The 11,356-nt window shown below is 40.2% G+C and overlaps 1 protein-coding gene across 1 annotated transcript; it reads right to left on the bottom strand.

Moving 5' to 3' along the window:
• Positions 1–1,272: 1,272 nt before the first annotated feature.
• slc25a28 (solute carrier family 25 member 28) lies at positions 1,273–6,882 on the bottom strand. Its single transcript, XM_008429635.3, has 4 exons — positions 6,335–6,882; positions 4,258–4,486; positions 3,537–3,593; positions 1,273–2,850 (listed from the first exon to the last, which is right to left on the bottom strand). Exons 1-4 carry the CDS (start codon positions 6,677–6,679, stop codon positions 2,300–2,302), a joined length of 1,182 nt encoding a protein of 393 aa, XP_008427857.1. The 5' UTR covers positions 6,680–6,882; the 3' UTR covers positions 1,273–2,299.
• Positions 6,883–11,356: the final 4,474 nt, after the last annotated feature.

Raw genomic sequence — 11,356 nt, 5'->3', positions numbered from 1 at the left:
GTTGAATATTCAATATTACAGTTAAAGTGAAAGTTAACTCTTTAACAAATCTGGAAAAGAGAAACATTTATGCTATTATTTTCTTCATCCGATGTTGTAACTGTATTTCATTATTGTGCTTTTCCACATTTAGTCATGTTACAACCACAACCTTCCCTGTTTGTTGACCAACGTAAGCAGTGCAGTTACGAAATGGAAGAAAAACGATTTGTTTTCTGATTATTTGAAAAATAAAAGTCCAAGAAGTGAGGTGTGCAGTTATATTCAAGTCCCATGAGCTCAGGCTCAGTCAAATTGGATGGGGAGAAAAAAAAACAGCCCTCTTACTCAAAATCATGAGAAAGAAAAGGCTGGAATGCTTGTATTGACTGTAAAAATCCATGTCATCTCTTAAATACACTTTCCAACTCATCTGAATCTTCTATCAAAATTTACTTAGTCATGCGTCATTTGCTGAATTCCAAAGTGTTACTTTTGCAGTCATCTGGATGCAGGCTGTGCACCCATTGGGTCACAAGCCGTTTCTGAAAGTCTAAGGGGTCAGAGTTGAAATCTGCACCTGTGCTCAAGACTAAACAACTGTACCTGCCTCAAAATGAATGAAAAAAAAATAAATAAATAGCTGCACACTCAAATTCAAGAGCTGCTGGAAGAGCAAATGTGATTTCAAGAGACGCCGCCAAATTCTACAAGTTTTTAAACATTTCTACAAGTTTTTAAACACATCCTTTCCAGGAATAGATCTACATTGTTAATGTGACAAATGTTTATCTAAAAAAAGGACAAATAGAGCAATGAGTGTAAAGCTGCAGTAAAACTTTTTGTACGTTTGAAAAAACATCACTATGTCCTGACATAATATGGAACTGAATCTGCTGAAAAAAAAAGCCTCCGTTTCCTCCCTGTGTTCCTACTGCCACCTGCAGAAAACACACTGCTCAGTCAGAAACAACCAGAGCCAGAGCTTTAAAATGTGACTACTCATCCGTGTTTAGGTCCTCTCCACGGTGTTTGAACAAATGCTTCCCTGCGTGTACGAGCATCATTTAAAGGTTCCCCAAGACGATGGAGTTGTAATAATACCAGGGTTAAAGTACAAAATATCTAATTATGCATGTTGACGGTAAAATGGTGGCATTTGGTAAACTCACCTGTGACTAAACAACGCGTTAGTCCAGCCTTAACCTTCATCCGCACGGCAAATCCAGCCACTAAAAGCCACCTTCTTACAGAAATGTAGAAGTCTCGTATTTAAACACATAAAAGGAAAACTTTTCTCTTTTATGAACAGTGAGCAGAGCCCCTCTGCTGAAGTTTTATTGAACAAGTGCAATTCAGTGTCGGAAACAGACATCGGCAAGTAAGAGCGACAGCTTCGGGTTGGGTGTGTGAAATGTTATGAATTCAGCTCCTCTTTTGGTTGCAGTAAGAACAAAACTCCTGCTGATGAAGCGCACAAACATCAAACCTCAGTAGTTCAAGAAAAGCTGAAAACAGACCAGTTATTACATATTTTACCAGCAGGGGAAAAAAAAAAACAACAACATTTGATTGAAGAAACATCTGAACGAAATAATTATAAACAAATAAGGTATATATTTTTAGGGTATTTGTCTGCCAAGTTCTGCACTGGGTCTATTTTTTTACTGACATAAATAATAAATTAAGACTTATTTTACGATCATGAAATATTATGACCCCGTCATTAAAACTGTCGCTTCTTGCGGTATTATTCAATATTTTTTATAATGAATCTTCTTTGCAAATTAACAACTTAGCTGCATTCAGATGCTTTTCAGGAGGCTTTTTCAACACAACCTGAACATATAAATGATGTATGTTTATGCAACATAACAATTTTAACCTATTTTTCTAGTTGGAGGCGTTTTATTTCTACATTAAACTCCAAATATGTAATGTAGACTTGTGTTATCTGAAAAGCTTGATCTGATTGTTTTTATATCTGAATTTTACTGCAAAGTTTCATAAAGTAAACCCTGGACAGAGGGTTATGACTAACCACTGCTGACTGCCAAACTCTTCTTCATGCGTGTTCTGCTTCAATAAAAGGGATTACTTAAAATTAATGACACTTGAAAATACTGTGTAAAAGTTGCATCCTATGGCAGAAATGGTGAACAGATGTAAAATGACTAAAAACGGTTCAGAAGGTGTCTTTCTTATCTGCTCTGTCTGAGGAGATCAGGACGACTGAGGCATATTTCGTCTGGTTGTATGTGCGTATGTGGCCACAGCGAGGCCTGATGTATTAAGAGAGGAGGTTAAACCCGTAGGAAATCTACACCTCGCCCTTGATATGTTGGATTCTCATATTGTTGTGCTGGTGCTTAGTAAGTCCGTATTTGAAGAACTCGTAAACAGACCAGCTAATGGCTGTGGAGGGCATCTGGTAGATGACCCTCGCTTGCACTCCCTTGAAGAAGCCCTGCAGGCCGCCCAGCCTGTAAACCGTCCTGAAGGCGTGGACCAGGCCTGAGATCTGTCTGTGGGCTCCCTGGCTTTGACCGGCGGAGCTGAGGGTGTGAGACTCCTGGGTGTTGAGCAGGGTCTTGCAGACATCCAGAGGCGTGGTGGCTGCCGCTGCGATCGCCCCGGCCAGAGCCCCGGACACCATGTGGGACGAGGGGTTGTATAGTCTGTGAGGGTTGAGCAGCTCCTGGAGGTACTCGTAGGTCATGAAGTGGAGCACCTGGAAGGGCACGTTCATGGTGAGCTGGGTGGTGTAGCTGCGGTAAAAGGCAGCGGGACCCTCCCTTTGCCACACGGCGCCGACGCAGTCCAACACGCCCCGGTAGGGCGACTTAAACATCTGCATGCGCTGCTTCACAACTGGGAGCAGGTTCGGGTAGAGGTAGGTGTTGATGGGAGGAGGGAGCCGAGCAAGTCCAGCAAGTCCAGCATTGACAGTGCCAAGGAGAACCAAGACAAGAAACAAAATAGTCAATATGAGATGCGAAGGAAAGCAGTTTTTCAATAAAAACATCAGCATCAAGTGCATCATTGATTGAGATTTCATGTGACAGACCAAAATAAAGCACCATAAGTAACAGGATAACATAATCAGCATTACAAAACAGTGAAGAGGAAAGGACGATGATACGTTACTTTTAAAATATTCTAGACAAAAAATTGTCTAAATTAGAAGTTGGCTTACAGAGTATTACACTGAAATCTGGGCTTGCAAAGTCACAAAATATTAAACATTGAAGCTGTTAATAATTTTGCGAAAAAAAACAAACAAAAAAACTGTATGCTATTCTTGCTGAGCTTGCCCAGACAGCTGCAGCCCACCCAGCAGCTGCACAGGGGACTGAGACGAGTGCCCTTCCTCTGACATGTTTGGGCAGGTGGGTCAGGGACAGCTGTAATAGAAAGTGGGTGAGACTACCGGTTTCAGGCGGACATGGGAGGAAAATTCACAGAGGCCTGACACCTGCAAGTGTATTCTGAAACTCAAAACTGCTGTTTTGAGAAGGAAAAAATAAACCCAAACACAGTACAAAGTTTGCCCTTACCTTCTGCTGGGTTCATGGCTGCATCGTGAAGCAATGTGGCAACGCAACCAGCTGCTCCTGAAACACACACACACACAGACACACTTCTGCAGTCACCACACATGGAAATGGAAAAAAAAAAATATATACAGCCATAAGGAGATTTTTCACTTGCAACAGAACTTGTCTGGTCACGTCTGAGCATCTACTCCAACAGTTCAACGTTTTACGCTACGCTCAAGAAATTATGTTAACCCCGCAGAATTGGTATGCACTTGGTGACTATAAACATTGGAAACCTCCTTCAGTAGGAGCAAACCTGAGCAAAGAGAGACCCCTGGTGGACAGTAACTCAAACACTTGAAAGAGCAGGGAAAAGAGGCACAGTACCCAGCCACCCACTAAACTAGAAATTTTAAAGACAAAGAAAAAAAGAACAGGAATAAGAAAAACAGCAAGTTGGTAATCTGGAGGAAGATTTCCAAAGTGAATCTTTGGAATATCTTTCAGATGATTTCAAACATGACAGATCAAACTATAATGAAAGCTGGAAGGAGCTGATATCTCTACAGAGCAAACGGGTATTTCTATAAAAATGGAAACTTTTTAACTCATTAGTAGCCTAAAGCTACCCAGAGCTTAAAAGACGCATGTTTAGCTTTAGGGTTTGAGCTGCAGCATCTTGTTGGAGCGTCAGATTCAAAACAAAAGGAATGTACAAATAGGGTTAGCTTTATGGTACCATTAGCCAAATGACTGTTAGCGCCTGGATGAATGGTATCACTTAGAGTCTTTTTGAGTTTCTCATAGCTGGCAAAATACAGAGCGTGAGCGGGCCCGGCGCCAATGGCCGTCGCATTCAGGCCTCTTAGCGGTCGCCAGACTCCCTCGGTGGCTACGATCCGGCGAAGAGCGTCCATCACATTCTTGTAGCGCGCTGCGGGGTCAGGCTGGAGACTCTGCATTCTTGTCTGCAAGAAAAAGAATGTTGCCATTTTAAAAACATAATTTCTCTCCAACAATGTCATTGGGATTGCGTTTGGAACTGTTGTCGACCTCAATGTGATATTAAAGCAGAGGGAAACAAACCCATGATTCAGGTTGCTCCATAATTTTCAAAAGAAATGGCAAAAAAAACAAACAAAAAAAAAACAGCAATACAAGTGCTTGATTAATAGTCTTCAGTGTGATTAAGAGGACAAATGTGGGAAATGAGGTTTGTGACACTGGGTGGGGTTATGTTTGTGTACATAAATGACTGAATAGGAGGAAGTGTGCCGTTACAAGCTCTAGGGTCACAAGAGGACATAAGCTTACTTCCTTTAATCCTCCCCCCCTCACCCCCTCATGAACCTGGACCATTTCTCGTCCTAACACAGGCTAGCTTCATGGACTTCACATCTCCATCAGCAAACCAAAGAAGAGCCAGAATTTACTTATACTTCATTTCGGCTCAACCGAGTAAAACTCTCATAAATGAGCGTATAATTCGCGCGCACTTCTTTTTGGGATACACCTGCGAGTATTTTAAGCAAGTAGAGAAATTACCCATAATTAACTTTTTTCTGCTCTTTCATGTTTAGCCTGGACAGAAACAGCCCCAGTAGGGTTAGGGTTAGGAAAATCCGAGGAAAATCTTGAGGAATGGTACACATGGCAGAGGGAAAAAATATGAATTCTCTCTCAATAATTTGTGATTTAGTTGTTCAAGTGGGATTTCTGAGGACCGACTGGCTTGGTAAACCAAAAGTGAAGGTAGTCACAGTATACAAACTGGACAGAAAAAACTTACATAGGCCCCACTGCTTCTGAATGTGTCGAACTGATCAACAACATGCAATGACAATAAAGCTGCAGTCATCATCTATGATCAGCGATCCTTCATGGTAGAAGAAGCATACACCACTGTGCTGATCTCATCTTTAGAATGTTTCTTATTCAAGCATTTGAGGAATGACTGGACTGTGATTTACACAGTAAAAACACCCTTATATTTAGACTGTAAATTAAAATAAAGCACGATTTATTTTAGTGCTGCTCCTTTAGATTGTGCACCATAATTACTGTATAAATATTTCTAAACAGTTAAATGTGTCTTCACTGAATGTGGGGGAAGCTTTTAAAGTGCTGCTCTTAATTTCTAACCTTCATGAATCATCTTATAATTTTCTTACGGATGATCTTTAAGTATTTTCCTTTTCATTGAAAACAGACTCTACTAAAATTTTTTCAAAAGGTTTTCCAACATCTACTAGCTTGTAAAGAAAAGGTCTGACTGCATTTTCTGTTCTTTTCATCACTATATCAGGTTACTGTTTTATAAACTTGTATTTTGGTAAGTTTGTTGATACAATACGATATGCCCTTTGCACTGCACGTGACTTCCTCAGTACTGTGTTTTGCATAGTGTTCTGCTTTGGCCGTCCAGGATGCCGTAGCTTGCTCGTGACGTAGAAGCAGTTCTGTAACATTCTCCGCTGAAGTTCTGACAGCAGATAAGGTTTAAGTTAAACAGATGTTATCAAACAGACGGAATTTGCAGAAGTCAGTGTTTGTGCAAAACCCACAGAAGCAAACGCCGGTTAATTACCAATATAATACCATGCGAACAAGTTAGTCGATGCTGGGAAATACAACCGAGCCAGCTGACCTTCGTCATGGCTCTGCAGCGTGTTAGCACAAGAGCTAATGAGCTAAGCTAACAAACATGGAGGCTGCACAGAGAACACCCAAAGAAAACAAACAGAAACCGGAATGTGAAAGCATTCCACATTCATAAAAAGTTGTGGTGCAGTCTGTTTGCCATTGAGCCGTGCTACCTTCACACAGTCGATGGGAAACATGAGGCAGTGCTCCATTATCCCAGCCACGGCGCCTGCCAACATGTGGGTGCTAGTAGATGCTCCCTGTGGCAGACCTTCATAGTCAGGTTCCGAGTCCTCTGCTTGTGCCTCCTGAGCCTCGCAGACAACGTCCACGCTTTGCAGCTGCGATTCTCCCCCGATACGCGGCGTCAGGCTGCTAACAATACTTTCTGAAACTCCCCAGAATCTGCCCCCCAGCCATCGAACTTCTGCCCCAGCTGAGGCTCCTGCAACCCCGGCATCACCGCCTGCGGTTTCCGCTGTCATCCGACGCTTCCTCACAAATCCATCTGTTTCCATGAGAAACGCGGCGGTACGTAAAGTCTTATCGCGGGGATTTAAGGCCTTGACTTTCACATTCCCTTGGGACTCCTCGTTCCTGTGTTACGACTCTCCGTCCCCGCCTCTGTCGTTTCCAAACAGAGCCCAGCAGGGGGGAAGTCGTACTGGACGAGGAGTCTGCACACCTAAATCCAGAGCAGACAGCGGGATGAGGAAGTCATTGCTCATTGGTGTCAGAGCCCGTTCACGCTATTGGCTGATTGACATGCCACTCATGACTCCGTTTGTTGCAAACTTTTACTTAAAAAAAAAAAAAAAGTAGCGTTTACACATTTCTGCCCGTTTAAAGTGCAAATTTAGAACGAAGAAACTCGTAAGACAAGGTAAAGAGAAGCTTTAATAAATTTTATTACATTTTAGGTGGTTACTTTTCCCACTAAAATGTTTAACTTAAAAATTTCAATTCAATCTAGTTCTAAAATTTATACAGGAAACTGTTTTATTTGCCACAATTAGCTTATTGTTCTCAAACTAGTTTGACCAGAAAAAAACTTTGAGAGTCCACCCTTCAATTTCAATACATTCATTCAACAGGGAAAAATGTTAAGGAAGCAATTGCTCAATGGCACTATTGAACTTTGTTGCCATTAGGACAACAGTTATTTTTCTATAATATTTGACAAGGTTGGACCTTGCAGAGAGAGTGATCTTTGACCTCTTTGTAGAATCATTAAACTATAGATCATCTGTTCACTTAAGTCTCTCTTCACCTCGAGCCACAAGTTTTCAGTGCATATCTGAGGACTGAAATGGCCGTGGAAAAAAGTTACATTTGTGTGCTGTGTACACTTTCTGTGTAAATTTGGCTTTTGGTCATCAGGTTTTCCTTTCAGGTCTATTGGTATTTTAAAGAGTTCATGAATCCATGCTCATTAGCAGTGTCCCAGGTGTTTTCGGAGGGGATACAGGCCTCTACCATGCTTAGAAATGCTTTTCTGCTTAATCAGCTTTTGTTTGACAGCCTACCAATTAAATTTTGTTGTTGCTAAAAACCTAAAAGCCGGTGATTGCAGAAAAAGCACCGGTAAACTTAACATATTTACATTTGTAACGGTAGCACAAAATATATTTTTATTGGCATTCCTCCCACACAGCTGGTTGGCATAACACATTCAACTGGTTGTTATGATAACTTGGTGACCCCAAGAAGCAACACTTTTCTGCAGTTCTACAAAAGTGAGCTTTGGAGATTTTAGTTTTTTTTTTTTTTTACCTCTTCTACTAATCTCCTTACTGCATGTGGTGCTAAAAGAGATAAAACCAAAAAAATAAAATGAACAGATAACCCGAATGTCTCATTATATTCACTACATAGAGGGTCATGGGTTCATATTGATAAGTTAATAGAAAACTCAGCTTAAAATGAAACTAAAAAACACTTCACTTGCATTCATATTTAAGAAATTGATTAAGTGTGCCAATAAAATTTGCAACATGTGATTTTGTTAAAAGCAATGATTTCTTTTCCCTGTGATAAACAGAGGCATGCCCGGGTCAGCATGGATAAATCGGTATAAATGACGGATGAATCAAAGACTCATTTAAGACGTTTTACACACCAGAGTTATCTTAAAATGTACTTTGCTCTCTTTATGCTTGTAATTATTGTTTGAATTAAGGAATTAACATAAAAATGTAAACTATTGAGATCATGAATCAATTTTATCTGCAGCTCACTCATTTCTCAACAAGTAAAAGTAACTACCAAAGCATCAAAATGAACCCACTTATATTCTTTGCTAATGTGATCCCTGTAGTGCTGCTGGGAGTCTGATCCCTATCATCAGCACTCAATAGGATTTACCCTCAATGAGTTCAAATTCATCACAGGGGAACACAGACACCCAAAGTGCAATCAATTCTGCACATCCTCCACTGCTAAGCAATTCAGAGTGGCCAATCCAGTTGCTGTGCATGGTTTTAGACGGTGGGAGGAAATGAACCAAGACATGCACAGTAAGAAAAATAGAAAGTAGTTCCATCTGCTCTTTGCTGTGTCAAGGTTGTGCACATAGAAGGGCCAGAATTGAGATCAAAACCTGGGATCTTCTTATCTTTTTAGAATGAAGCAACAGTGCTAAAACCTGCTTTAGTGTGCAGCAAAATGCAATTAATCAAAATGTTTTACGTTAGGAATACGTTAATGCCAGCATCGACATTTGTGATGTCTCATAAGTTTACAACTTTGGTCAGATTTACACATTTACTTGTATGGTGAGCTGCTATCCAGCCTTCACACCCACACATCCATTGTTTACATCCGTCTGGGAAAGCCAGACATTCTTCTACGTCTCTGTCCCAGTAGGTCATTCCCAGAAAACCCCAGGATCCTGTTCCTGTTCTTTTAGTGTGATCCACATCTCATGATCACAGTGAGGGATGGAATGTAAAAAAACAAGAGATTTTTGGAGGTTATTTTTACTTTTGTAAAAAAATAGCCTGGGACACTGCCGAAGTCTGGTTGCCTTTAAGCAAAATATAAAAGTCTGGTTGCCTTTAAGCAAAATATAAAGTGAAGGGGGATGACTGAAGACTTATTCACTTTGTTTATACAGTGCTCATACTATCACAACTCATAGACCTCTTTTTATTTGTCATTCTTAAATGAAAGTTTTTTTTGTTTCTCTTATTTTGTAGGTGATGAATGTCACGAACGGTTTCTCAGTGTCAGTTGCATCTCTCAAAAATTACCAGAATTATCTTAGTCACTATTCATCCAAATATACCCGAGATTTAAAACCGATCAACTTCCTCATCCATAACTGTTCATTCTGCACCGTTTATAGACTCCTTTGAAACAATACCTTATGGTTTCCTTGTATAAATGCTGAGACACGTAACATTTTCACCAGGGAATGCATTTGCCTGGAGGCAATTTTTTTTCTTTTTTTCTTTACCAAAGAGGGGTAATTGTGTTTTGGTGCGGAGCTGTTCCAGCTTAATTCGATTTTGGCCCTTTATTGCCTGAGAGAGCCTTCAAGGGCTGCAGTGTTGAATTTCTGCCGACAAAGGGGAATGAAGTGTTAATTTCTGCTTACAAGAACAAAATCTCCTGCCTGGATCGTCTGATCCAGTTACGGTTGATTGGTCGCTGCCGCAGACGCTCCTTTAAGGAAAACCGAGCAGACACAATATCAGGATCATTTCTCTTCCCTGAAACTAATGCTGGTCTAATACGCCGAGGGGGATGCATTTTAATTCTTTCAGGAAACTCTAGATCACCATAGCATCCCATTTCATTGCCCCCTACCAAGAGAGTGCACAATCTACGCAAACCTCAGGAATTATTTTACACTGCCTAAGCAAAATACAGTGAAAATCCTATGGACCAGATGATACTCTAACTTGCTTAACTTCTGCTGTGTTTGGTTATTTTTACACCAACTAAAGTATTTAAATCATGCTTCAGATCTTACCAAGCAATTTCCAGCTTGTCCAGCCAGACTGCAGCTCGTAGATGGACATCATGATCTATGACCTCTTATCTCTTTAATGTATCGTACAAGAACCACTAGGCCGAGATGACATCTTTAACAGCAGCACTCGGAAACCATTTTGTGTTAAGAGTTCTTCTTAAAGTGTTCAAGGTCGGCTCTTATACATTGTCGTGATTTACGCACACATCCAGACAAGCTGTGAATTGATTGCCATGATCAACTTTGTTGTTTTAGTGCTTTGCTACATGTAATTTTACCATGGAAAAGAGACTGAAAATTTAGAATATCACACACAATTGGGGAAACAGGTGTTCCCTTCCCATTAAACTTTTCATGTTTTTTTATGAGAAATTCAGTACAGTACATTTTAAAAAAACTCCAACGTAACCCTGGATCTATAGCAATTAACCACTTTCACACTGCTATATGAATCAGTTGTGACTGACTGTAATAAAAGCTTATAGCTTTATGAATAAGTTTTTATGGGTTCAATGTGCCCCCTGGTGGTCATTTGCATGTTTACAGCATGATCTGCTACTTCACTGAAGTTACTGCCTTGCAAACTTCTTCATTGTAAAATGGGCTTGGAATGATACATAGTTTTAAACATTTCTTACAAATTAAAATGATAAAACTAGTTTGTTGTTTCTTCGTGGTGCTGGCCATGCAATGTCTTTTCAAGGCCACAAGCTAAGGCTTGTGGCCTTAGCCACAAGCCTTAGCTATATATATATATATATATATATATATATATATATATATATATATATATATATATATATATATATATATATATATATATATATATATATATATATATATATATATTTATTCTTTGTTTTTAACTACTTATGTCATTGAATAGGGGTGCAGCGGTCAACGGGCGAGAGCCAAGGTATAACCAGTCACCAGTCCATCGCAATGCAACACAGAGACAAACAATCATGCACACCTAAGGAGCATTTAGGGAGACCAGTTAACCTTTAAGGACTTTTGGACTGTGGGAGTGAGCTAGAGTACCAGGAGAGTACTCATGCAAACTCCCCAAGCAGGGATTTGAACTCTGCTGCTGGAAGGCATTAGTGCTACCTTCTGCACCATATTGTGCAATTTCAACCCTACTCGGGTTTACGTAATTTCAATAACAAAAACAGATTTAGTTTTTGTGTAATGGCCCAGTGTCAACATTTAGTCCTCA

This window comes from Poecilia reticulata, chromosome 15 (assembly GCF_904066995.2).
Source record: "Poecilia reticulata chromosome 15, P_reticulata-male-v2, whole genome shotgun sequence".
In the NCBI taxonomy this organism is placed as follows: Eukaryota; Metazoa; Chordata; class Actinopteri; order Cyprinodontiformes; family Poeciliidae; genus Poecilia; species Poecilia reticulata.
This window is presented reverse-complemented; position numbering and strand designations above follow the sequence as displayed.